The sequence below is a fragment of the Cladophialophora yegresii genome (assembly GCF_000585515.1).
Source record: "Cladophialophora yegresii CBS 114405 chromosome Unknown aczIN-supercont1.5, whole genome shotgun sequence".
Taxonomy (NCBI): Eukaryota; Fungi; Ascomycota; class Eurotiomycetes; order Chaetothyriales; family Herpotrichiellaceae; genus Cladophialophora; species Cladophialophora yegresii.
In genome coordinates, this window is record NW_006913049.1 from 2,472,188 (window position 1) to 2,498,251 (window position 26,064).

General features: G+C 54.1%; 7 protein-coding genes across 7 annotated transcripts; 1 reads left to right on the top strand and 6 right to left on the bottom strand.

Annotated features, from left to right (window-relative positions):
* Nucleotides 1–792: 792 nt before the first annotated feature.
* On the bottom strand, nt 793–1,592 carry A1O7_07618 (uncharacterized protein; the record flags this gene model as incomplete). The annotated part of the gene is made up of 2 exons (XM_007761615.1): nt 793–1,411; nt 1,468–1,592. 2 exons carry the CDS (start codon nt 1,590–1,592, stop codon nt 793–795), a joined length of 744 nt encoding a protein of 247 aa, XP_007759805.1.
* A 3,476-nt stretch (nt 1,593–5,068) lies between these two features.
* Nucleotides 5,069–6,913, bottom strand: A1O7_07619 (uncharacterized protein; the record flags this gene model as incomplete). The annotated part of the gene is made up of 1 exon (XM_007761616.1): nt 5,069–6,913. One exon carries the CDS (start codon nt 6,911–6,913, stop codon nt 5,069–5,071), a length of 1,845 nt encoding a protein of 614 aa, XP_007759806.1.
* A 1,401-nt stretch (nt 6,914–8,314) lies between these two features.
* Nucleotides 8,315–9,208, top strand: A1O7_07620 (uncharacterized protein; the record flags this gene model as incomplete). The annotated part of the gene is made up of 3 exons (XM_007761617.1): nt 8,315–8,505; nt 8,551–8,708; nt 8,778–9,208. Coding segments are annotated over 3 exons (780 nt in total), but the record flags the coding sequence as incomplete, so codon positions are not given.
* Nucleotides 9,209–12,235: 3,027 nt separating this feature from the next.
* A1O7_07621 (uncharacterized protein) lies at nt 12,236–13,977 on the bottom strand (the record flags this gene model as incomplete). Its single annotated transcript, XM_007761618.1, has 3 exons — nt 12,236–13,439; nt 13,493–13,712; nt 13,770–13,977. 3 exons carry the CDS (start codon nt 13,975–13,977, stop codon nt 12,236–12,238), a joined length of 1,632 nt encoding a protein of 543 aa, XP_007759808.1.
* A 2,305-nt stretch (nt 13,978–16,282) lies between these two features.
* On the bottom strand, nt 16,283–16,699 carry A1O7_07622 (uncharacterized protein; the record flags this gene model as incomplete). The annotated part of the gene is made up of 1 exon (XM_007761619.1): nt 16,283–16,699. The coding sequence occupies one exon, from the start codon at nt 16,697–16,699 to the stop codon at nt 16,283–16,285; it is 417 nt and encodes a 138-aa protein (XP_007759809.1).
* A 1,488-nt stretch (nt 16,700–18,187) lies between these two features.
* A1O7_07623 (non-histone chromosomal protein 6) lies at nt 18,188–18,655 on the bottom strand (the record flags this gene model as incomplete). The annotated part of the gene is made up of 4 exons (XM_007761620.1): nt 18,188–18,217; nt 18,268–18,389; nt 18,446–18,541; nt 18,589–18,655. The coding sequence occupies 4 exons, from the start codon at nt 18,653–18,655 to the stop codon at nt 18,188–18,190; spliced, it is 315 nt and encodes a 104-aa protein (XP_007759810.1).
* Nucleotides 18,656–21,456: 2,801 nt separating this feature from the next.
* Nucleotides 21,457–25,737, bottom strand: A1O7_07624 (uncharacterized protein; the record flags this gene model as incomplete). Its single annotated transcript, XM_007761621.1, has 1 exon — nt 21,457–25,737. The coding sequence occupies one exon, from the start codon at nt 25,735–25,737 to the stop codon at nt 21,457–21,459; it is 4,281 nt and encodes a 1,426-aa protein (XP_007759811.1).
* Between the last annotated feature and the right edge of the window lie 327 nt (nt 25,738–26,064).

Below are 26,064 nucleotides of genomic sequence, written 5' to 3' on the forward strand. Positions count from 1 at the left end.
TCGTAACATGGCAATGACAATGGGCGCAGGAGCGGCAGCGGGAGAGGGACGGAAAACAACGGGGAACAAGTTGTACTGTGTAGCACGAGAACGCGGGCCCATGTCCACGGCCACGACCACGAACACGGACGACCACAGGCTTACACAGAGCCAGACACGAGAGACGGGAAGATACATCATGACGGCGCCCATCTAGCAGGCCGGCCGCCAAATTTTGCTGGCGAAAGAGCGACCGACTGCCCACTCACTGAGGAACGTGCCTTTCTTCCTCATCCTCCCCTCGCTGACGCTTCTCAAGTCGGTGGGACGGGAGGGAGGTGACACGAGACGCACATGCGTTGACATTGAGGCTAATGGCAGGACCCTAGCGTCTGCAGCAAACAAACCGGACACTAGGAGCATGAGGACGAGGATGAGTAGGAGCCCACGGGCACGACAGGATCGTACTCTGTACGCAAGGGGAATGTCAAACAGCATAACGCAGTACAGAAGGAGTGAGTGCGGCACACACAGGCATACATACCTCAGTAGGGAACACACAAGGATGCAGGGCGCATTCTATACGGGCAGGTCAGGTCAGTTTTCAAGTGGTTTATTTCGTTATCCAACAACAACTATATGCGTGACAGAGCACAGCACAGCACACCTCCAAGGCGATGACATGCGAAATGGGTGGTAGAATGGTGCCAAATGGCGCAGCAGGTCGTCTCATCTCATGAGATCCAGTTCAGTAGATCCAATTGGAATTGCTCTTTCCCGATACGTAGCTTTCTCGCCCTGGGGCGGTGGCCCTTACGAGAAGGTGGTCTTGAGAGTCGCGCTGGCGCCCATGCCGCCGCATCCACCGCTGGGGCTGCCCTCGAAGGTGCCGTAGTTGGCGCCGGGCTGGCTGCCGTTCTCGCAGTTCAGGAGCAGGTAGTCGAACATGCAGGTGTTCAGGCCGGCGGGGCACTGGAACACGCACGTGTCCATGTCGGTCGTGCAGGACGGGCCGACAATGCTCATGGGGTGGCCGCTCATGTTGACCTCGCGCGACACGTCCACGACACCCCACTGGCCGAAGGTGAACTCGCCCCACGTGTTGGAGGCCTGGCCGTTGATGAGCTGGGTGTCCGGGTAGACGGCAGTCCACGCGCCAGAGGCTCCGTCGGCGAAGGAGACCCAGAGGGACTCGCCGGCAGGGATGGACGCCGTGATGGTCGGCTGGACGGCATTGACCCATGAGCCCGCGACGCCCCAGACGAGCAGGATCAAGTCCTCGCCGGATTCGTTGCAGAATTCGTTCTGGTAGGGGCCGTCTTGACCCAACCAGGCTTGTCCGTTGGCGGCGTACGAGTTGAGGCCCAGGGACATGACACCCAAGGAGGTGAGCTTGCCGGCGTCAGCTTCGGTAATGGCAGCCGCGCGTTTCCTGTGACAGCGTGTCAGTCCACATTGCTATGCTCAGATTACTCAAGCTATCCTTACTCGACGTGATCATGTCTGCGGGCCGCATGACTGTGCAAGTGCGAGTGGGCGTGAGTAACTGAGGCGGCGTAGGCTTGGCCAATTGCCAGGGTGGCCAGCACCAGCGAGTTGAATGTGCAGCGCATCTTGTCTGGTTTGGTTCGACTTCTTGAGGTCCGGTCAAGAAGAGACTTTGTGTTGTTGTTGTTTGGTAAAAGGAGTGGTAATCGCTGGGATTGGGTCGATCTCAGATCGTCCTCGAAGGAGCGTGGGAAAAGGAGAGTGTGTGAAGAAAGGAATGGGCTTTCGCGTGAAGGAGTGAACGCGAGCTGAATGCTGGAACGAGTGTAAGAATGAATGGACGACGCTCGAGGACGTCTTTTAAGCAATATATCCAACCCAACAGGCACTCTGGCAGGAGAGAAAAGGAAAAAGAGCGCGAAGAAGCAGACAAGGAGCTAGACGTGCAGGATGCCACAACAGTGGCTCCAGTGCCAGGGGAGTTTGCGGATCCAACACAGCAACATTGGCATGATGCCGCCAGGGCCACCAAGGGGATGACCCAGAGCCGTGGCGCAACAAGAGCCCCAGAATACCCCTGTCAGAAGCCGGCGGGGCGTGCCTGCTTTAGCCTTTTGGGCTTTGAGTCCGCTGCTGTGAAACGCCCTAGCTTCACATGGCCGCTGCCAATTTCCAGCTGCTGAGCGAATGGTGGCCGCTGTTGCTCTCGCGTACCTGGCGCTAACTGCACCTAAATTCATCGCCTACGTCAACCGGCGCCGCGGATCGGACACGACCCTGAGGCCCTCATTTCGCGCCCTTGACGAGGCCAAGGAGCGTCGGCGCCAGAATCAAAGTCCTGTTGTTCATGCAGAGAGTAAGGACTGTCTTGCAAGCAACGACAAGTCACCTCTGGGACGCGCAAAGAGCAACGACCACCAAACATTGCTTGAAGATGTTCCGGGCGTGAAGCTGGTCGACCTCTAATTCGCGCCGGGGGTTCAGAGTGGCCCACACGACTCGGTGGGATTCCAAGAATGCCATGCAAATCGGACCAAGCAGGTGCAGAAGCTGGAAGTATTTCCACCAAACAGCAGTATGCATCTGTGGTCGACATGCCACGGGGAGTGGGAATCCAAGAGTTCGCCACCATCTGGCTATAGGTCAACCAATCCCTTTACAAAGCGTAGACTTTCCCAACCACTCGGGCACACCTCGACATGCATGGCAGCAAACATGGTAGAAGCAGACGGTCTCAGGACTTCGGCTGGTTGACAACCACGGCTGCCAGAATTGGCTTCGTCCGGAGTCCGCAGAAAGGCTCGGTCGCCAACCTCGAGCGTCTGATGTAAATCGAACCTGTGCTCCTGTCTGAACTACGGAGTAGAAGGGGCCGCACGGGCGCGTCGGGCAGGGGATTAGGTCTGCAGATGACACCCTCTCCGCGATTGACACGCCGTGCTCAGGTCCTGATCAGCGTTGTTTGCAGCATTTTCCCGTAGCCATTGTTTGAACCGACCAAGTCTTCTCAAGCTACGTAGGGTGTGTCTTCCGGCGCAAACACCTCAGAAAGGCAAGGTGCTGTATGCGAGTCGGTGGAATCATTTGCTACCACCCAGCACCAACACCAGCGCTGTGTTGGCATCCACTTCGAGTGCTGTTTGTTGATCAAACCCACATGCCGAGAAACGAGCGGAAGGAGGAGCCATCTGCCGGTATGCAGGAACAGAGCTGGCTGCATCCAAGTTTTTCCGCTTACCTTTCCATGAACCTTGCCCTGGAAAATGTGCAGAACGCTACTGGTTGCGCATTATGGAGTGGATACGAGCCCAAGCGTAATCTATATCATGACGACCAAGACTTCGGTTCCCATGCTGCATGGCCGAGCAGACATAATTGGACGGAGGATCAAAGGACTTGCATACAACCACTCACAGCCTTCGCGCAAAGGAAGAGAATGCCATTGTCTGGTGGATTCTTCGTCACGGCCCTTTTCCAACGTTTGCTGTTTTTTGGTTGCCCAACCACAACCATGTCGATGGGTTCGTATCGTGCTGGTTGTCAGCGGACATGAGTCGAACAGCATTCGCTTCCGCCCTGTTCTTCCTGATTTCGGCTCCCTCTTCCCAAGCCAGGCATTCTGGCAGATGCGGTCCTGTGTCCGAGTTTGACGAAACCAATTGACTTTCATGGGCAGTGAGCCGCTGTCGGTAGCGCTGTTCGCATATCCCATCCACGCGAAGCTTGGCATCGACCCAGCTTGCACAGACGAGCTTCCTTTCGCATAGACCTGTTGAACCCACTGCGCGGTTTGCTCATCCGCATGGATGGCTTTCCATCCACTCATCACTCTCTCTGACTCGGATGCGCAAAACCCTGACTTCGTGCTCGCCACGTTTGTAGTTGTGATCCATGCCACGCGACCACCTTGGCGCAGCTCATTCACTGCCTTACCTACCTCCAAGCGAGGTCTACAAGGCATCCCGGCATTGATCCATGCTTAGAGTATCCAATGCAACCATGCAACCATGCAAGCATGTAGACTGAGTTTTTTGGACACCACAGCTCATGAGTCTCGATTGTACTTTACCACCCGCCATAATCAGTCCCGGCATTTGGGTTGAGGTTCGGCTAGGTAGTGATATTCGTCGTCTCAGCGAGGATAAGATGTTTGTCCGAAATATGGCCGTCCATCCGTCACGAGGACCTCGGCGAGAGGACAAAAGACGGTGCCTTCAAGGCCAAGAGTCGGCCGGCTAATACTGTGTATGCAAGATGAGGCATTTGATTCTCGTAGCGTCCACCTTCTTCACAGTACCTACCTGAGCTGCAAGAGAACGGAGTTGTCACATCTCCAGCAGGAATGAGGTTTACTTTGCTCTTGCTCCCCTCGTTCCCGAAAATTTTTGAAGCCACGCTCCGTGAGCCTAGGCTTTTACATGCGCTTTAGCTCCGTCTTAGAAGAGGTGGACTGCATATGAAGGCCGAGGAGGGAGTCATGGTAGATATGTCTGGTTTGTCAAGCCCTGAGGGAATGGGTGTCTCGAAAAAGGCAAAAGTGGTAACCGTGAGCTATCTGCCTCATATCAGCAACGAGGAAGGGTGGGCTTTGGTGGAAGGTCATGGCGGTCAAGCAAATAGAGGGAGAGTGTGGGAGAGACAGGGAAGTGACCAGCAGAGAGGAGAGCGCAGGCAAAAGACAGGGAACGTCCGCTGGAAAGTTCTTCCGCTCCGAAGCATCTTTCTCAGGGGCATTAAGGGCGGTCTGCGGAGTACTGTAGTAGCACTCACCTCTCCGTGAACTTGAGTCCCATCTCAATATTCTATTTCATTACCATCATCAAATCATCCATCTGGGAACATTGTTGTACTATAGTACGTAGAACAAAAAGCATAGGCCCGCCACATATCTTGGAGGTACAGTCGAGCTTGCTGAGAGCCTCCACTCGCTAAACGTGTCGGTAGAAAGGCCGCGCGTACGGTGTATGTGCAGACACAACCGGCATTAGGTTGCCTCAAACGCGAGCGCGGCGAGACGGACACAGGGGCTTGTGTCGAGATTCCTTCTCTCCACCGCCCTGCCACGATTGCGTGGCCCTCCAGATATCCAATTTCAACCATATCAAGTGGGAGATCTGGACTTTCTTGATGCGTCGCTCGGGCTGCTCTGCGACGCAGAACTTGGTGTCTCACTCGGTCCTCCGCTGATAAGACGTGCTAGCCTTTCCAATCTCGGCCTCTGGATGGCATCGTAATAAAAGTAGTTTGCCTGGAAATTCCTCAGGACATCACCCGTGTCCAGCTCCAGGTGAGTCTCCCGAATTCGTCGGATATGCTCAGCAAAGCCGACCTCGAACAACTGATCGACAAACCACCGTTCTTCTTCACTGCCAATCATCGAGCACATAGCGCCAATGGTAAGGACCCAAGTCTTGGCTTGCACCAGACCTTCCCATTGGAGACGCGGCTCATCGACGGACCACAGGATCTTGCGCAACTTCGGCGCAATCAAGCCTCCTAGGCGCTTTAGGCCAAGGATCACCATTGATGTCAGTATCCACATCAATAATCCAACTCGAATCGCGTCGAGACTTGATCCGGTATAATCCATTGCGAGAAGTCGATATCTTACAGCTGCGTGTCGCCATTGGAGCCATCTGGCTGCGTGTTTCGACGCATCTGGTGCTCCATACGGGGCGTACATTAATACCCACGTGCATTCCGCTGTCTCTTGGATTGCTTCAACCAGTTCTTCCGGCAAATAACCTTCACGGCAGAGTCCCTGGAAGCTTGGTGCAATGCTGCTCAGGTCTTGCTGAGGCGCAAGCTGAAGCTCAGGGGCCGTAACCATCCAATACGGGCCAGGGTCATTTTCACAGGGTAGACTGCAAGGCTCCAAGAGAACAGCAGACATGTGGCCGTCACCAATGATGAATAACTCTTTCAGCGCGGGGTCAGGTACGTAGTCGAGGCCGCCCCATGAGTCGAACAGAGCTTTTGCCGCCTGCATGTGTATCTTGGCCGCCTGATAGTTCTGGCGGTAAGCATCGGCTGCATAGAGATGGAAGACAATCAAAAGCAATTGATGCTTCGGGGCTGAGCTGAACCGTTTCCTCACCGCCACCAAGGCATTGCCCATATATCTGTCCGTTCCCTGGCCAGGCACCAAATCCACGTTTTCAATTCTTGCGGCCATGCAGGCCAACATTGCATTCATCTCCACCTCGCTCTGCATGGCCCGTTGTATGACCTCTATCGCCGATGTCTGATACGTGTAAGAGTGTTCCCGTGACGCCCAGCTCTCTGCATGCCAGACGCTGGGGTGGAAGCTTTCGCAGAAGTAGCGACAGAGTTTGGCGACGTGCGAGTCGAGTTTGACAACCGACTGGCCAAACGGGTCCAGGGACGAGGAAGTGACCTGACTGATATCTCGAGGACTAGTCAGCGTTGGGGGGGAATTCAGGAGCACGATTGATTTCCCGGAGACGGGGAATTGAGGTGATTGCTTCTCTCTCTTTGTAGCAGAGGGTTTCCTTTCAGCACGAACTCTTGGTACAGGACTTTTCGAGACTGTCACTTCCGCAGCTTTGCGGCGTGGGGATGGGCGAGCCGGCAGGTCCGTATGGTGACCGACGCCATCATGGAGGGTCGCCGCCTTGGATGGCAGAACAGATTCTGAGGAAACAAGAGCCTCCGGAGCATCCACTACTGCGTGGTTGACAATGTGCTGAGATGGATACAGTTTCAGATCAGGGTCTAGCAGAACTGGGTCGCTCGCGTCAGTAGTCTTCTCCTTGCCGGGAGTTCTCCTGCCCGTGTTACCAGCGCGGCTGGCACTGGTGGCGGAGCGTCTATGTCGACGGCCACGCTGGACATGAGAGTTGATGGAAGTTTGTTCAGCAGCGTTGCTGCGGGTTAACGAAGGACTGGCAGCATCCTTATTCACGAATAAGAACAACGGCGGCATTTCTGGTAATGGACGCTTCGTGGATCTTCATGGTCGATGGACTCTAGGTGACTCGGGCTGTCCATCGATGGCTCGTGTGTCCCGTCGCTTTCCGATCGCGTCACCCGATGGGTGCACAACGCGGCCAGCAGGAGCAAGCTGTCCAAGACGATGATCCGCCAAGCGGAGTAATGCCTTGAGCCTGCGGACTACTAGCTAGAAATCCGGGGTAGCGATGGACATGCCAAACCTCGTAAAGGAGGGGGCATGGTGAAAGGAGACGGGTTTTAGCCTCGGGGCGTCGCACGGTCTGGATTGTTGGCGAGCGCGCCATTCTCGAACCGCTTGCGCCAAGACGAGGTCGATCTGATGCCCACGTGCTCATCAAATGTGGGAGCCACTTATTACACCGCCAAGGCTCTAGAGTATTTTCACGTGATCGAAATGATAGGTTTCCTGGCACTGGGAAGGTCACCCGAGGGTTAGCCAGACAGTGCTAAGGGCTGTTATAGACTGATAGGCGTAGGTCTGGACCGGTCTATGACGGCAAGGGCAGGTTAGCCGGATTATCCTATATTCTGTCTGCGTCCCTGCAACACCACGGTAGCTCGAAGCACGCTTGCTGGGGCGGCACCGTCATCAAGCATTTTCCTTGCTGCTTGTCAATAGTCCGTGTATGTACGACTTCGAGGAGAGGCAGGTGGGAGGACTAACGGTAGGGCTAGATGCCTGGGTATTCGTTGCCTCGTCAGATAATCCTTTATGCAGACAGACCCGCAAAGTGCGATGTCGACATGGGCCTGTGGGCATGGCAGCCGCGTCTTTCAGCGGAAAAGGTTCCCGGTTCGGGATCCAGGATGCGTCTGAACCCGCGCAACATGAAATTTCATGACTTGCACAGGGTAGAACCACGATTCACTGGGGTTTGGAATGGCAAGCCACTGTAATTTGATTAAAACAATTCATTACGCCCCGACCTTTGAAGACCACGCGAGCAACCAAAAGGAGAGCAGAGCCCTCCTGCTGTGATCCTGCAGTGGCCACTCCAATAGCGAGAAAGTGCGTCGGAACGAGCTTTTCTACTTGAGAACACTTTGATTTCGTGGGGGCGACGGCGAGAGGCTGCTGCTAGCGAGGTGCTTACATCGGAGACCGCGTGAAGCGCATACAAATGATAAATTGGCCATGTCATTTTGAACTCGCATAACTTGGGCAACGGGTGGCTGTCTGCTTCGCTCGGATGAGATTCCCGGGCCGGTTGCTTTTACCGAACGGATGATATCTCTAGGCTAGTCAGTAGTATGATGCAAATCATGACAAATGCGAGATCTGTGACTCTTCCAGTGATAGCTTCGTTTTGCTTCATAGGGACGAGACAGATGGACAACTTCGTGAAGATATGCTTGTCTCTGTCCATTCGATAGCATGTCTGGTTTTAAACCAATCCACCCTGCGCGAGCCCCTCCAACAGCCTCCCCTGTCTATCCCGCGGTAAAAGTTGATACGCCATCGTCAAAACGGAGAAGGAACATCTCGGTAGCCTGTCAAGCTTGTCGGCAGCACCGACGGAAGGTATGTCCTTCCTTGTGCCCAGCTTATTATAGCTCCTCGCCGTGTTTATGAGGAAATATTTCTGAGGCCTCTAGTCGATAGTGTAGCGGTGGCCAACCATGCGTCAATTGTCGAGTGCAAAATCTCGATTGCGTCATTGCCGCCCACCTGGATGGACGCCGAAAGGAACGGCTAAAGCGACGAATTCAGGAGCTTGAAAGTGTCAACGAGGTATTCACCGAATTAGTACGCACCATCCGGCAAAGTAAGGGTGCAAACGTCGTGCATGCCGCCGCTCAGCGCAGCGGCAACGCTTTGACGCAGGAAGTGAAAGAACCTCACTCAAAGGCCGACACTCTTAACATATTGATCGACTTCATTCGAAATTCCAACGATCAATCCCTGGAGGAAGGGATTCGACTAATCCGGGAAAATGGGTCTTTGAAGGATATTACTCAACACGCACGAATCATCCTCACGTGTCATCGGGAGACCAGCAGGTCCTCTGCTGGCATCAGGCATGACATTATGAGCATTTCATCCTTGACCAATACGCCTCCTTTGCAACTTCCCGCACAACCTTGGACCAATGTAACAACCGATGATGTCGCCGTTTCCCATCTCATATCGACATACCTTGCCTGGCAATATCATCAGTATCCTTCTCTGATACCCAACATCTTTCTAAGGGCAATGAAAGCGAAAGATCTGTCAAGTCAACTCTGCTCTCCTCTTCTGGTCAACGCTATTCTGGCAATTGCATGCGTAAGTTGACTGTCCGCGTTCATGCCGAGGGTTACGAACCAGAATAGATGTACACCGACCAACCATACGCTTTTGCCGACCCGAGCGATCCATCCACCAGAGCGCTCCACTACCTGCAGGAGGCAATAAGGCTGTGGAATTGCGAGGAAGGAAGGGTCTCTCTGACTACCCACCAGGCGTTTCCACTACTAATGGGAGCGTAAGTCTACTTGGACAGAAGCCTACTTTGTCAAGCTGACACGCCAGTTTCGTTCTTCTTGGGAAGGATCGCAGCGCCATACTCTACGCGGGTCAATTATCCACTCTAACGACGGAGCTTATTATAAAAGTCCGGAAGAGTAAGAGACAGGGAGGACTCGAGTTCACTTCGGACCAGTTTCGACGTTCGTATTACTCATCCATATGGGCATCTTTTAACATCCTGGCGCAAGTACGCCCAGCAGCCGTGGCGGAGAAAGACTGACATATGCAGGGAGGTCGCTCTGGCTTGGCTAAGAACATGGGAACTTCAGAAACCTCAGGTCATACGTCCATTTGCAGGTGACGAGTTACGGTACCGGACAACATGGCGACCATATCCCGATCCGGGTCATGAAGTTCCGATATATCAATACGCAATCAACGACGCCAGGTTTGATGTTTACGAGATCACAGCCGAGCTGATACCATTATCACTCAGTGGGAATCCTCAAGATAGCCCTCTACCTGGACACATCATCCTAGACAAAACGGAACTAGAGATCCGCCTGGGTGAGGTGGAGAACAAGCTGATGAAGTGGTTCCAGTCCCTACCTCTAGGCACAAGGGCGGAAGACCTGTCTCCTCCGAGTGCTCCTTTAGTTGACCTTCAGTGAGCATGCTGTTCTCGGCCATGGAAGTTGCTAACGTATTCTAGTCTCGCCTACCATACCCGCTGCATCCAGGTCCAGAGCATCCGGCTGCGAAACTTAGGCGCCGACGACGTGGACAAACAAGAAGTTGAACAGAAGCTATTGCAGTCGTGCAAAAGTGTCGCCCAGCTTTGTTTGGCTTGCTTCGCACCCTACTCGGTGCAAGCAGCGACCGTGGCCGCTTATTCTCTGATGGATTTCCTGACCAGACACGAAGTCCGCGATAGCTTCCATGCCACGATTGAATCACTGGGCACCTCATCACGCCGATTCCCCTTATGCCGAGGAATTTTGAAATCCATTTGGCATACGTTGCTGGAGCGGAAGCTTGATGTATGCTTGGGTGAATCAACGTTGACTCTTCTAAAGCTCAACGCGTTGGACGCTTGGGGTCCGGAAGATCACCGCCAGTTCGAAGGTTCAGCATATCCGAATCTAGTGGTCGTGAGAGAAAGAGGGCGAGAATTTGCGGAGATGAGTGATCTTTTATTGCAATATTCGCGGCTCGACATGGACGACCATTGATGAGGTAGCGGTCGTGGGCGACCTGCAGGAGTTTCAAAATGCCGGGCGCCTGCCGCGAAGCGGTTGGTATACCGCACTGGACAGCACCAAACATATCAAGGCCGGCGGGATTTCGTCCGCCTGGGTTGGCGAGACTGAGGCATGCAACCGAACAAACTATACCGGCAATCAACTGAACCAGACTTGCACAAGCCACCTTGAATGTGGGAAAGGGGATCCACGCAGTGCAACAGCGAATCTGAACTTTTCTCTTTTTCCAACCCGCCAACGTCACCAGCTCCCGAACCGGGAAGAGCAAGCTCCTTGACCACCCAGACTCGACTCCAACACGGGCGATGGAGAAATCTCCTCAAACAATGACTGTAGTCGTAGTTCAAAAAAGGCCATCGGCCTGGCTGCCAATTCATACAAGCGCATGGAGCCAGCTGGCTGGGCCAATTCTAGTAGTAGCAGACAGGCTCGGGCTTTCTCTTCCGTGCTTCCCTTCTTTCACCGGCTGATTCATTCCTTCAATGCGGATTCGTCCATGCCCGCAGGGTGACACTGCAATGCTACCTACCAGACGGACACTTGATCACCTCCGGCGGAGCGCCTCTCCAGGTACTAAGTGTTTTGCTTTGTCTGCCCAACCTCGGTAGTGTAACTGATAGTCGGAGGCGTAACCATAAACACCCTTCACGAACCGTGACTGTCCATCATTATAACCGATATTGACACTGGCACGGTATAATTCGACTATAACCGTAGGCCTATAGGTCTTTGCAGAATAGGACGGGTTTACCTATATAGCACTTATTTTCGTGAGGAGATCGAAAAGCGACTCACTCGATTAAGGAGTAAGGGCTCTCTGTAGTGAACCCAACAACTCCATTCCAACAGGTATAGAATTCTCAACAGCCCAAGGAGTCACCGAACGACGTTGGTTGTTTGGAGGTGAGTTTGCGACTGGGTCCATGTTTGACGATGCCAGCCCTGACGGAGGCCGCGATGCCAGCCCCGAGACAGCGTGCGCGCGCGCTTTAGCACGTTGCAGGTAACGTTCGCGATGCGATGCCGCATGCCGCATTCTTTTTGGTGGCCGGAACAGGTGGATGAAGACAGACTTTGGGGCACTGCCAGCAGACATATCACATGTGGCAGGAGTGTAGGCGCGGCGGACGGCGATCCCTCACTGTACACTGTGCGGGTTTGGTTTTGAGATTTGCTGTGACCGACCACATGAGGAAGCGCTCCTTCGGCGGAGTCGTCGAGGTCGAGCGGCGTTCGGCTCCCCTGCTTGGACCATCGTAAATCGAGTCAGTCGGGTACACTAGGGGATACCGCGGTAGAGGTTGAGCGTCCGAGCGTGGCTAGGACTATAACGCGCTCCTTCATGGCTATAACCCCCTACCCGAATACGTAGGGGTGTAATTTTCGCTCTGATCAAGTCGAGACTACTGAGCCGAAGGAAGTGAAGTCAAGGGAAGGAAAGTAGACATGCAGGGATAAAACGAGTCGAAGTGGCCGGTGTCTGTAGTCAGCGCGCCCGAGGGCATTTCGCAAATCATGACGCGGATTGGAATGGGAAGATAGAAAGCCTCTTATGTATTCAGCATTCCCTAGCCTGTAGTCTCTATTCTGTCTCCTTCTCCCTGTGTTCCTGGACCTCTTCGCCAAGGGTTCGCTGCGACGAGCGCGAGCTGTGATCGATACCGTCCTTTTCGATCGGAGTACCTGTATTCGCTTCGAACTGCTGCGCCTGTCCTTCTCCTGCGGGCCCTACAGGATTTTCCTGGCCGAAAGGCGTTGGACGTTCCTGTACCTGGACAGCCTCTTGACCCGTTGGGTTGTTCTTCGGGGCCTCGGGCACTCCTTTGCGCATGTTATACCCGCCATGCCAGCCGATCCAGCCTCGCTCGTGCGGACCCCTGAGGAAGCAAACGACCAGCGCCGCAGCGACGAAACCAACGCTAGCAGAGCCAGCGGCGACCCAGCCGCCATCCGCGTAGATCGCATTGCCCACGGCGGTGCCGATCAATTGCCCACAAAACACACTGACCATGTATGCCGTGTTGACTCGATTGCGGGCCTTTGGCGCGACGGCGTAAATGGCGGTCCGGTTCGCGATCTGACTTGTCTGTATACCGATATCGATGCAAACGGCTTCGATGACTGGACCGGCAACTGTATGTTTGCCAGTGAAGGTGCCGATGATCACGCCTGTGAGGCAGATCAACTCGCCGATGATGACCGAGAAGAGAGGCTGGTGTTTCTCCATGACGGTCCTTGCGAAGATCGGGCCCCAGCTCATCGAGCCTATGCCGATCAGGGCAAACAACCCGATGACCAAGGAGCTGTAGTGGTACGGCGGCCCGGCCAGGAGGAATGTGAGCGTCGTCCAGTAGCTCGTAAAGGACGTAGAAGTGAGCAGGCCAATAAGCATGGCCTGTACCAGTACCGGATATTTGGCCACCAGCTTCAAGATGTCCCACAGGAGCCCTGGATACCTCCTCCAGATTTTCTCACCTGGATTGGTTGCCGGGTAATCTGGCATGAACAAATACAGCAAAACCAGAATGAAGTATTGCAATCCAAACGAGATCCAGTAGATATAGCGCCATCCAATGAATCGGGCAACCACTCCGGACAGAAGACGAGCAATTAGCATGCCAAGTAGCATACCTGAGACGACGATCGAGAGGGAGGTCGATCGACGATGCGGTGGTGCCATGTCGCCAACGAGTGGCAGCATCAACTGGGGCGTGACAGTTGTGACGCTCGTAATGAACGTGATCACACCGAACACAGCGAAGGACTTGGTCACGCAGAGCCCGATCCTGCAGCGAGAGTCAGGCCAGTAGACGGAAAGAAAGTACGGTGGACAATGTACCATAATGTGGCCGTGAACCAGACCAGCCACAGCACAAATGGTCTCCTTTTGAGCAAGTCTCCCAGGGGACAGAGAAACAGCAGCCCGCCTGCGTACCCGGCCTGCGCAAGCGTGGGAATATAGGACGATTGCTCGTCCGTGACGTGGAAGTCGTCCGCAAGGAGGTTGAGAATTGGGTGGGTATAGTAGAGATTTGCCACAGTGAAGCAGCCGGCGAATGCTGGTAGGCGCAAGCTGTCAGTGTCTTGATTCCCCTCCGCGACGAATATGCTCATACCGAATAGCACGTTTAAGCCCATTGAGAACTCAAACGGCTTGTCAGGGTCATAGCGACAACTTGGTGGCACATATGTCAGGCAATGATATATCGTCTGGATGATTGTCCTTTTCGATCTGGGCGTCCCATCTTGAGCGACGCTCTCCGGGGGTGCGTCGACACTCACGGCCGCCTTGGTGGGTGTCTGCGGGTGAGCTGGCTGCGACATGATTGAGCAGCCGCAAGTTCAAAGCTGCAAACAGCGCCAGACGCAGGAAGAGGAGCCATGGTACTCAGGTCACCGACACGGGCTAATAAGGAGAGGGGATGGGAGATATTCGATGTGCGAAGGCTAATGCCCGTTGTACGCAAATGACGCGAAGATGGGACACATGGAGTACTCGTAAAGGACAGAACGGTGAGGATCGAGGTTGGAGAGAGCCATCTTTTCCCCAAGGTCCTGACCAATGCAGCATGCCCCGGCTAAACGATTTGCGGCATCTTGCCGGCGAACAGCCCTGCTCGGCACATACGCCGATGTGTACTTTCGGAGACTTTCGACCTTGAACCAGGCAGGACAGGTTGCAACTGCAATAATGAATAGATAAGTATATGACTGATGGCAGACTGATGCAAACAGAGATGTAATGTGCTGCTGGTATTTGTAACTTTTCGCAAGATCCACGATCGCCATACAGAACTTTTCGCCCGAGCCTACAATGGCGAACCCGACAATAACGAAGCAGAAGTGATTATAGCGTCCTGAATCCTACCGCACGCTGATTCGTGATATAAGAGCCGCAAATTGAGCTGAGAAGACAATTCAAGAAGCAGAAGGAGAGGGTATCCCGACCGACGGAGCCTCCAGAAAACTTTGCGGACAGAGAGGTAACAACAATACCGTCGATGTGCTCGTCATCAGTCATCATTCATCAAGGTCGTTACGTCGTGGTCAGCTGCTGATAGCATCATTTCGTCATTCTGGGCTTTTGAATGTCCTCGCGTAAGTCTCGGAGAGTCTTTACGAAATCTTCCGCGTCTGCGACAAGTCAGCAATAAGCGCCGACAGCAAGGCCCGGGCCACGTCTAGGTACCTGAAAGGGATTCGAAGTCGAGAAAATGCTCTCCATTCGCACGAACGTGTGGCGAGTATTCAGAGGTGAACACATGTCGATGGAGCTCCGCAAGGTACACCGTGGAACTGTTCTTGGGCCAACGACACCAGGTGGGTGAAGTGATTTTGTGTGTAATGAACGCGGTCCAGATCGGCGTGCTACTGGAGAGTTCAGCGCCTAATGTCCAACAGCACCGGCGAAACTTACTCTTTCATCTCCTTGTCAAGGACAGCGGCTTCGAGACGGATAGCGCCGGTACCCTTATCACGGTACAGCCGCAGTGCGTGCTTGTAACCACTATCGCGGATTGCACTGGCAGAATCAGTAATGGGACTCCCAAAAGGCGTAGGTCCAGCTCAAACCCTGCGAATTTTAGAGCCTCGCCATCGAGGTCATGGTGGAGGTTGCCGAAACTCGACGTGGTGTCATGAGCCCGCAATGACAGCACGGTGCAGTGAAAAATAACAAGCCCTAGCAGCCTTAGCCAAAATTGCAACAAAAGCTTTAAACCGGAACTTACACTCGTACGAGGTGAAGTTGAGGCTGGTCCAACAGGTACTAGAGCCACGAACTGTCGGACAGCAGAGGTAAAGCAATGGTCCATCGCGTCGTACGTGCAAGTCGCTGAGCGGAAAGCAGGACTGTCGCGGATTCCTTCGATTGTCATACCATTCGCAGACAATCTTGCTGCGATAATCGCGGCGACGCCAGTAAAACTTGGTTCGAAGACCGCCGGGGAATTTCCTACCACCAGTCAATGCTGTACATTCACTGACGACTCGACATACAACTGAAGGATTCTTTCGTATTCCGCATCTGGTGGTCGATGTCTCTTGCCGTCCACATCTCCAAAACAGCAGGATCTGCCCCATAAGATAAGTCAATACTCTTCGGACAAGAAGGGCGGTCTTCTCACAGGTTGGGATCCTCAGCTAGGGCGGTGCAGGGGAGGTCGTGGAATATCTTAGTTGCCCAGTGTTTTGTCTCTGAGTCAACACTCGAAGAGCGACTCAACGTGGAAAAGGTCGTCACAGGAGAAGTGGGAGTTGCAACGGGGGAAAGAGGTGGCGGACTGGGCGCTGCCTTGTGCTGGAAGGTCTCGTAACTGTCATTGGAGGCAGTGGGTGACATGGGTCGCTGTGGCTCTGGCCTTGGTCGCTCGTGTGATTTGGGCTTTCTGAGGACTGCTTCTCATCAGCAACAGCAGCAGATCAGGAAATTACAGCTCGACCTTGCTGGACTGGAACCAGTTCAAGCCTGCCAAAATCCTCCGTTGCCTTGAGCAGTCTTCTGTCCCCGCGCTGTAGCAACTGCAGTTCGTAGATGTCGTGGCGCAAGTCGTCGAATTGGGCTTGACTGTAGCTTTGCCTATGCCAACTTCCTGAGCGGCTTCGACACCAAATCGGAAGGCGCGCTTGCCTACCTTTGGAGAACTTTACACAGCGAGCATGCAAACAGCTCATACGTCTTTAGTCGCATATCGAGGGTCTGCTTTCCCATGTTCGTGCAATATCGGACAAGTTCTTTCCACGCATCTTGGTAGTCGGCGGCGATCGCAACACGAGGTAGTCTGCCGAGGATGGTCCAGACATCTTGTAACGTGAAAGCGACGCTGTGCTGGAGGAGTTTGAGGTCATTGGCAAAGGTTTTCCTGAGTCTCCCATTGACGGCGTCGATCTGTCTGTTGAGTTCTCGAAGTGCCCAGCTCAATCCGTTTAGGCCGGTGATCGCCAAGGTAATGTCCTGCTCGTGGTCCAAGTCATTGTTGCGTACCGCGTTGAGGATTTCCGAGATGTCTTGGGCCCTGCCGGCCTCCTCTCGTAGAAGTAGATCCATGCATGGTAGATCCAGGTGCGCTCAGGATTAGACTCCAGGGCAATGAAGAGACCAGCTCGCGCCGCACCTGCGACGAGGCTCTTTTTTCCAAGCTGATGCCAGTTCAGGACGAGGGCGGCCGTATCGGGGAATCTCGTAATACAGCGGAGGCAAATGCAGTTGTTGACGTGTCAAGCCGACAGCAGGCGAAGCCGAAGATTGCGGCACTGATGCATAGCTAGAGGAAACGCCGATTTGTCACTTCCGACTTTGCGCATGAACCCTCGCAACACAAGCTCCTAAGCTCTCCACCCGTTTCACTGTCATGGTCTGTACCAGATTTAAACGATCTTAGCCCCTGAAAATGTTCTCTTGCCGTGCTTGTAACTTGTGCCATGTGGAAGGTTGCATTGACCACGCCGGAGCAGTCAGGAAGTGTTTGTTGTTTCTGGAAGTGTACAGTGAAGATGCCGTCATGCTGCAGGCTATTTTGCTGCCTAATAAGCCTGAGCAATTAGCGGCCACCAGAGACTTTTGTTGGAGCAGAAGTCACCAAGCGAGGCCTCTCATGCAGTCGACGTGGTTCTTCTTACATGACCGCCACGGTTGACCTACCTGGAATTGGAAGTAGCTCGCGGTCGTTCAGCAAGGTAGCAACCTCTGCTGTAGCCATTTCAGGGTGAAGAAGTCGCAGATCAAGCTAGGAGAACAGTTGTGACGCGCTGTGGTGGCGTGAAAGGCCAAGTGCCTATGTGAGGAGCGGATGGAGCACGACGCTCAAGAGCACGCCTCAGATTCCCAGTAATGGAATGCTCAACGTCTGGTGTACGGAGAAAATCAGGGAGGGAAAATGCCCTGCAGCTTTTGAGGTTGAGAGCAGGAACGCTGCGCCTTGCTGGTGCCTGAGGCATAGTGGCCAAGCCTACTGCAGCAGCAGCCACCGGACACCGTCGACTTAGGGCGGCTGAGACGGGATGTCGAAACCATAGATTTCAGTTGACGGTGGTGCTAGCGAAGGATCATCAAAGCTTCTGTTGGATGACAAACCGTGGACTCTACCGCTCCTGAAGGCGTTGGTAAAAAGCAAAGATTTGAGAGCTGAAAATGGGGAGGTAGGTGAAGCTGGCTTTGACGCGACAACATCTGTCACCTAGCACGTTTGCAAAAAAAGAGTGAAACCAGATTTCTGTGCCTGATATCATTGCATCAAGAGTTAGTATACAGCAGTATCATGGTAGGCTTATGCTATGTCTGCAGCTGAGCTATCATTCTTGGGCCGGGATGGGCTCCCTCGAAGACATGGCTTAGATACTGAAGCTCGACGACAATGTCCGTAAGCTGCATCTGTGAAGCATACCGATCCTGTCCATAAGCTGACTCCATAACCCCTGCCTCCCAAGCCTATCGTTGCTAATGAAAACATAAGAGGAAGACGAGCAAGTCCGACCAGCATCGACGGTGTCACAACGGAAGAAGACGTTGAGTGGGAATGCACCCGCCCGCGTCCATTTACTCGTCATCGTCATCATCGTCCGCAGCCTGCTCAGTGTTAGAGTGCGTTTGCGTACAAAGGTCTTGACCAGACTCACGTTGTATTTGGCCTTCTCGTCTTCGTAGCGCTTCTTGTCAGTCGCAGCCTTCTTCTCGTATGGCTCACGCTGCTTGTCGCTCAGAGCTTTCCACTTGTCACCGAGCACCTTGCCGACTTGGCCTGTCGATGTGTTAGCGCGCCTGGGGCCCAGACTGTGAAGCTTCAGGAAGTCTTACCAAAGCTGATGCCGGGGTTCTCTTCGCGAACAGTCTCACGCTGCTCATTGGCGAAGAACATGTAGGCCGAGAGACCACGCTTTGGGGCATTGGGGTCTACCAAGGTCAGTCCAGCAAGGCCAAGATGAAGTGTATCGACGCACCCTTCTTCTTCTTCTCTGTGCCACGGCCCTTAGCCTTGGAGCTGGATTTTGCGCTTGCCTTAGGCATGGCTGATTTCGAAGAGGACTTGGTGATTGTTGAGGTCGTTTTAGGTCTGGTGGCGGTCTGCGCAGTGCTTGTCTTAGCCATGAGAGCGAATGAGAGAGGAGAAAAGAAGCAAGAGTTGCGGGTATTTGAGCAGAGCGCAACAAGCGCAACAGCGCAGTCAAGTAGCGAAAGAGTCGTGGAGTGGGTAGCAGTGCGGTTGAGGAGACTGCAAGACAATGGTGGGTGGGACAGGTGAAAGAAATATTGGAGCGCAAAGCAATTGAGATTGTTTTGAGTGAGTGCATTCGCGGTCAAAACGCGTGTTTTGGCAGTAACAATGGGCAGTCGAAATGCGGCTGGACTCACCAACACAGTGAAGACGCGTCCAGCGAGCTGATTCCGCGGTGTTGACTGTGGTGGTGGTTGTCAGCCGTAGTTGACTGTGAGGTGAAGGTGACAGCGACGATGAGGTTGCGCCAGGTAGCAAACAGTGCAGAATGATGAAGAGGCGTGCATTTTGAATGCGAGTTTGGCGCGCAAGCTATCGGAGAGGAGAATGGGTGGTGTGGACAGCGCGGGTGAAAATAGTGAAGAGAGGCAAGTGAGTACTTACAGTATGAGGGCGATTTGCTGGGTGGTAGTGGGCAGTACAGCGCGCTCACAGTATGGGAGAAGCAGTACGTGAGGGAGTAGTAGGAGGAAAATGTATGGGAGGCTGGCAGAGTGAGAGAGGCAGCAGGGCAGGGCAGTGGGAGGGACGGGGGACGGGCGAAACTCCCTCTCCTCTCCTGTGATCTGATCCCGCATCCCGCACCGCACCGCATCACTCACCCATTCATCAGCCATCACCCAGCGAGCCATGACCGTCCACTCCCAGCTCGCCCTTACTCGCCCTTGCTCGCCCTGCTGCTTGTCCTGATCTTCTTGCGAGTTTCCAACCCACGCCCATCCACTCACATGTGTCCAAATGCCCTGCTGGCTCTGAAGCTACGGATTGTGGTCTGCCTCCAGACCGACCCAGCTGAGTTGATTTGTTTGACTGATCTGTGATCTCTGCTCCCTCTCCTTCCTTGCCTCTCTCCCTGAACCTGCGAATTACTCCACCACCCCTACACGGTCACTTCACCCACCCGCCCTCGCAGTCTTCGTTCCTTGCTCCTCAGCAGTACTACTGCACTAAAGGCCGCGCATACCCTGCGCTATATCCAGAATTCCTGCACAAAGATAGTGACCCTTTAGGATCGCCTGGATATGCCTCGTGAAGAAACGTGCATGTTCCGCATGCTTACGATTCCTGTCTGTTTATTTCTCCTACAGTACGGAGTATTTTCTCAGCTTCTCCTGATTCGCCAAGGCACTTGGACGACTGTTGCACCTTTGGGACGCAGTTGGCTCGCATTCCCTTCTCTCTGTCCACCACGCGTTCTCTTGACAGCTGATTTCCTTCCCATTCCATAGTCCGTGTCTACCCCAAAGAATTCGGGGCGTCCTCGCAGCTCTCAGCAGGCGCCCCGACGGGCAGACGGCTCCCATTCCGCTTAGCTTCTGGACTGACAGGTATCCACCTCAGCGTCCCCACCTGCCAGATGCACTTTCACTCATTGCTCTCTCATAACAATAACATCAACTCTGTGCCTATGGCTTTGAGCCTACCTCGCAAGTTCATGCTTGTGGAATGCATCTACTGTGGTAGGAAATTGCACGGTATCTGCACATGACCAAAATTCCTCTCCTGGGAAAATTTGTGAAATGAAGGGACCTTTCCATAACATCCATCTAAGTCCTACCACTGACCAAACGCGAGGCCTCCAGTCGGCAGCTGAAGCAGCGAGATCTCAGTCTCGAGAGGACCAAGGTCGTCCGGAGAACGTTTCCGCGAACTGCAACAACCGTGAACATTTGTACCTACTTAGGTACCCAGTATCAGCATCTCATGATGCTAGAGATGGGAGATCCGGCCATTCTGAGTGGCTCATCATCCTCGCCTGTGGAACGGTGTGTCGTTCAGTCACGTGATGACACACGCGTGATTCGGTCCACCGTTCTTCCGATGCTTGGCTATCTGAGCCGGCTGCTCCATACAGAGTCGAGATAGTACATTCAAATCTGGTTTCCCCATGAAGACGAAGACAGTTTTGGTAATTGCACGCTCCTTTGGAGTCCTCCAAAGGTCATGTTTTAGCAACGCTGTTACTTCTATCGCTCCAGTCGTGACGGTGGCGCAAACTGCTACCTACTCCGTGCCAGATACGTTGTATACTAAATATAGGGTTGACTGATGTGCAGGCACTCTTGAACAGCTCAAACCTGTGCCTTCCTCTAGTCGTAGTGGCGCGCCGCCTCGAAGACCGTACAAGGGTCACGGCGCCGAAGCCAGAAGCCTGACTCTCCAACCCTTTGCCTTTTCTCTTCCAGACGCCGGCTATAAAAGCACCCGAGCAGACTCACGACCGGAACTCCATGCTAAACAACTTGTCCCAAGGCCTCTCTCTGGGCTTTGCAGGCGACGGGGAGGAGGCATTCCCAGCACCACTCGCAACACCGGGAGTCGAGCTCTTAGCTGGACTTGCCGTCGGCGTCGTCGAAGACAACCCCTTCTGCCTCAACGGTGACTGCGAAGGATTTCTATGCGTCGAAGCCGAATAGTTGGGTCTCTTCCCCAGAATCTGCGGTCTAGCTGGCGTATTGTTCCGTGCAGCTTCAAGCGCAGCGTAGGCAGAAGTAGAGGCGTGCAGGTCCATTTCCGCCTCCCTGGGAGGAGGAGCAGACGGTCCAGAGTGACCACTCTATTCTTCGCATCAGCCTGTTTTCTTTCGGCGCACTTAGGGGCCGAGAAGTAGATCTCGCCTCACCACTTCAAAGACCTGGGCTTCTTCCCTGTCGGTCTGGCTCGCCTCGGTTGGACGACGCACAATGCTAGGCACGCTGGCTTGGCCCTGAGCTTGGTTCGGAGCCTGTGCGGTCATCGGGTCCGCCGCATTCTGTCCTTCGGCTTCGTCATTCTCGTTGTCCGCATCCGCATGCGCATCCTCGTCAGGAACAGCCACAGTCGCTCCCCTCGCATCGTGAGGAAGAGCATGCCGCCTCTCCGCATCCGTATCGCTTGTAATGGGCGCCAGCGGCGCAACCTTGCTCGAAGGCAGCATGTCCTTCACACCCCTCTCCTTGCCTTTCGTCTCCAAACTCTTCTTACTGCCCGAACTGGACCGTCTGCTATCCAGACTCTTCGTCAACGTCTTAGTGAACATACTCGCCGTACCTGTTGCGCCGCCGCTTCCCATGCCCAGCGCAGATTTATGTTCCTTCCGTGTGCCCATATGCCCTTTCACCTCCACATTGCTCGCAATAACAGTACTCTTGCCCACGCTCGGCGTGCCGGGAGCACCCAGCTTCTCCTCCACCGCATCGATCATGTACCACCGCAACCCATCCGACAACTCAAACGGATTCTCGTCGTCCATGCTGCGCATACTCCCATCATCGCCGGTGGCAGACATACTCGCATTGCCCCTCATACTCCTCGATAGATCGACGACTCGTTCTTCAACCCGTGTAATCCTCGCGAGCAGCCAATCTCGGCTAGCCAACTTGTGTGTCTCCGTTTCTCGCAGGAAGTAATGTGGCGCGCCAACATTGAACGCCGCCCACGGGCGGGTAGCCTGATTCCGGGTCGGCAGGAAGAGCGCTAAATCACCTTCCTTGAACGACCTATATGCGATCTTATCGTGCGCATCGGCTTGGCTTCTATGTGTGCGTTCACGATACGCCCGTGAGTCCTTCTGATATTTCTTCGCCAGCGACTCGACATCCTTGTAGCGTTTCGTCAATATGTCGATCGTGGAGTCGATGTCCAAGCGCGATAAAGTGGAGACAAAGGAAGTGAATTTGGAGGACTCGCTGGTCAGATCGTTATCACTTGTCCAGTAGAGGGTGTCCAAGTCGGAGGGGTCGGAATAGTGCTGAGGTGGTGCTGAGCCGGATATGGTGCGGCGCATGGCACTTGTATGGGCAGGGGAAGACTCGTTGCCGCTTAGCAAGGTGGATGCGTTCACCTTGGAGGCGCGTTGGATCGTGAGTGTCGGTGTGTCTTCTGCACGAGAGACAGAGTACCCGAACTGTTCCAGCATGCGTATTATCCTGTCGTGGTGATGGAAGAGGCGCTCCGAGAGTTGTTTGGCACGTTCGCCGCGTTTGTCGAAATGGCGGCGCAGCTTTTCTTGTGCCTCTGCGGCGAGGGCTGCTTCGCGTTTGAGGTCTTCGAGTTCATGTTTCAGACGCTGGATTACCCCTTCATCTTCGGCCTTGCGGTCCACCAGCTCGGCTACTTTAAGTTCTTCCGATTTCAGCTGTTGGCGTAAGGCGTCCGATCCAGTCTCCCCAGCGGCGAATTTCTCTCTCAGAGAGTGCATCTCCGTACGGTCACTGGCGAGCTCTGAGCGCAGAGCGGAGATTTGCCGTCGCTCCTGCTCGAGGCTTTCTCTGAACTGCGTGGCACGGGCTTCTGCGCTTGAGAGCTTTCCGGTCAAGACTTTTGTCTGCCCTTCCACGTTTGCCAGCTTTTCCTCAAGGGATTTGTTTTCCGCCGTGGCAAGCTGCAGCGAATCGTCTAGCCCGCGAGCATGAATCGCCGCTCCTTCGGACAAAATCTCTAGTGCATTGATAAGCCTCCTCAGATCATCTGGTGGAGATCCCGCAGGAGAAAGGTTCTCGTGTGCGCCCTGCAATATGGCAAGGTATTCTTGCTGTTGGTCCTCCATTTGCCGAAGCTGGCTTGCTAATGCTACATTGTGCGATTGCGCTGATGCGCGCTCCTCCTTGACTTGATGGAGTTGGCGATCCAGAGTGGCCGCTCTTTCTCGCTGGGTAGCCGTTTCCTTTTGTGCTGCTGCGAGCTTGCGTTCTGACTGTGCCAGGTCGTCCGCCGCAGTTCGCTTGGCCTCCTCGAGTTCGCTGCGTAAGGTGACTAGGGCTTGATCTTGCTCCTTGTGGAAGTGGTCTCGTGAGTCATTGAGTCGGTCGAGCTCCTCTTCGGCTTCTTCGAGTTTGACTTTCAGCCGGTGCACTTCGTCATCAAGCAATTGTCTTTCTTCTTCAAACTCTTGCTTTTGAGCTTCGAAATTAGCCATCAAGTCGCGCTTGACCAGTTCTGCTTCCTCCATTTTGTCGCGGCTTTGTGTGCTTGACCGTCGCTCAGCATGTGCTTCTTCCTGCAACTTTTGAACTTGTGCTTCTAGCGCAACAATCTTTTGCACCAGTGACCGCTCATCCTGATTGTTCGATAGCCGTCGGACAGATACTGATGACCTGCGTGACAGGTCACTCTGTCTCTGCAAAGTGCTAGGTGAAGGAGCCTGTTGCCGCTCGAAGTCTGCGGCACTGCCGGGCTGAAAGACCCCACTGGCAGGCCGGCTCAGCTGGCTTTGACGGTGCAAAAGGTCTTCGAGTTTCCTGACTCGACTGTCTGAAGCTCGCAGCTTCTCCTCGAGTCGAGTCTTCTCGTCTTGTAAGCTCCTGACTTCATCCCCATTCCGTAGAGCGGCACTCTGGCTTAGATCTTGAATGCTTCCATTCTTGAAAGGGGTGGGTTTCTGCTTGCGGACTGGAGCATCGAGATCTTTCATCCGCTGCATGATGGATTGTACGGCGTCATCGATACCCAAGGCACGCAGGTCGTCTACCCAAGCGAAAACCTCATCTCTGCTCACGAACGGCCAAGAATTTCGTGGAGCCGTCGCCTTCAAATCGATAAGTGCATCTTTGGCGTTCATATCCTCGTTCAAGAAATCGCTATGTGAAGCGGTCCACTTCTTCCGTCGCCGTTGTTCCTCTTCCGTTTGCTGCGACAAGTCTTCGTGCAGGGCGTCGACTTCTGTGCGCATCTTCTCAGTCCACTCTGAACGCCGGGTCGCCTCCACAAGTGTAGCACCATACACAAGAGGTAGCTGAAAGACACGGCCAAGTGCGGCAAAGTTGTCATTGTCCTGAAAGTCCAGGTTCGTGATGGCAGACTGTAATTCAGCAAGGCGGGACTGTATACTCGAGATCGTCTGCAATGTCGAGTACCAGTCCAGCGAAGCAGCATTTCTCGCATTTGAAGCACTCAAGGAAGTCTGAATAGTCTCGCCCACCACGCCTTGCAGAGCAGGCAACAGCTCGCGAGTATGGGTGGCAGCCTTCCTCGAAGCCGCCACCACCGACTTTTGATTGTCTTGCATCTGCGACACGTCTTCGTAATCTGATGTTATACGCTTGGCCAGCGTCTCTGTCTCTTCCCGCAAAGCATTTGTGTCGTAGTCGAAAACTTGTGTTGACCGACCCTGGGCTGCGTCCGTATCATGCTTGACTTTCTCCATCCCTGCCTGTAATTCTCGCAGCCTCTTCTCGAAATCCGCCGAATTTTGCTCAACGCTGTCGGCAGCAGCCTGGAGAGCGTCCCGGTCGATCAGGTCGGACAGAGTGCCAACGGGCGAGGACGCAATACCGTGGTCCGGTCCGGACGGTCTCCGCAGTACTCTAGCCACGTCTTCACGAACAGGCAGCTCTGCAAGTGTGTCTGCGCTTGTCTGCCAATCTTTAAGGACATCTCGATACTCTTGTATATAACCTTGCGCCCACTGATTCGTCTCTTCAAATCTCTGCTGGAGGGTGGTGACATGGTTCTGCAGGTTCTCCAAAGCAACCTGCATGGACCGGGCGATGACCGAAGCCTCATCTGCACATGTTTCAATATTCTCCACGCCCGCCTTAGCAATTTCGAGGACCTCTAGGGCCCAGGCCCGTCTCTGCATGAACAGATCTTGCCATGCTTCCAGGCTGGTCTCATCGGCGAGGGAGAGAGGATAATCAGACAGGGGTTGCAGTTCGACGTTATTTCTCGAGGGAGGTTTCGAGTGGGACGACAAGAGTTGCTTGTCATAGACGAAGACTTCTTGCTCATTACTCAGATTTTTGACAATCTTGCCCCGGCCTGTCATCAAGATCTGGCGAGAGGCTGGAACCGCAGCGTTGGCTTCGATCCATGACCGAAACGTGTCGACACGAGCATTTGGGTCGTTGTAGGTGAGGGCATTGCCGCTGTGAGAGATATACACTTGCACGGCCATGAGCTCCCCTTCACCACCACCTCTGCTTCGGCTCGGATTTTGTGCTTCCCAGTCGTGGGAACTGATCGAATGAGAAACACCACTAGACCGAATCATCCATACCGCGTCTGCCTCCAACAAGGGTGTCGTGTGAGTGGTTGAGTTGCCTTAGTCAGCGAGTCCAGAAATCACATGCCTGTGGAGACGGACAATGACGCCTAGGCGGAGGAAGGCGCCCTTCGGCTTTCGGTTTTCTTCGCCCGATGTGGTCCAATACTGCGCATTGCTCTCTCTAGTACTGTATATACAGTTCGTGGGATGTGGAGTAGATAGATACCGGGTATTGGC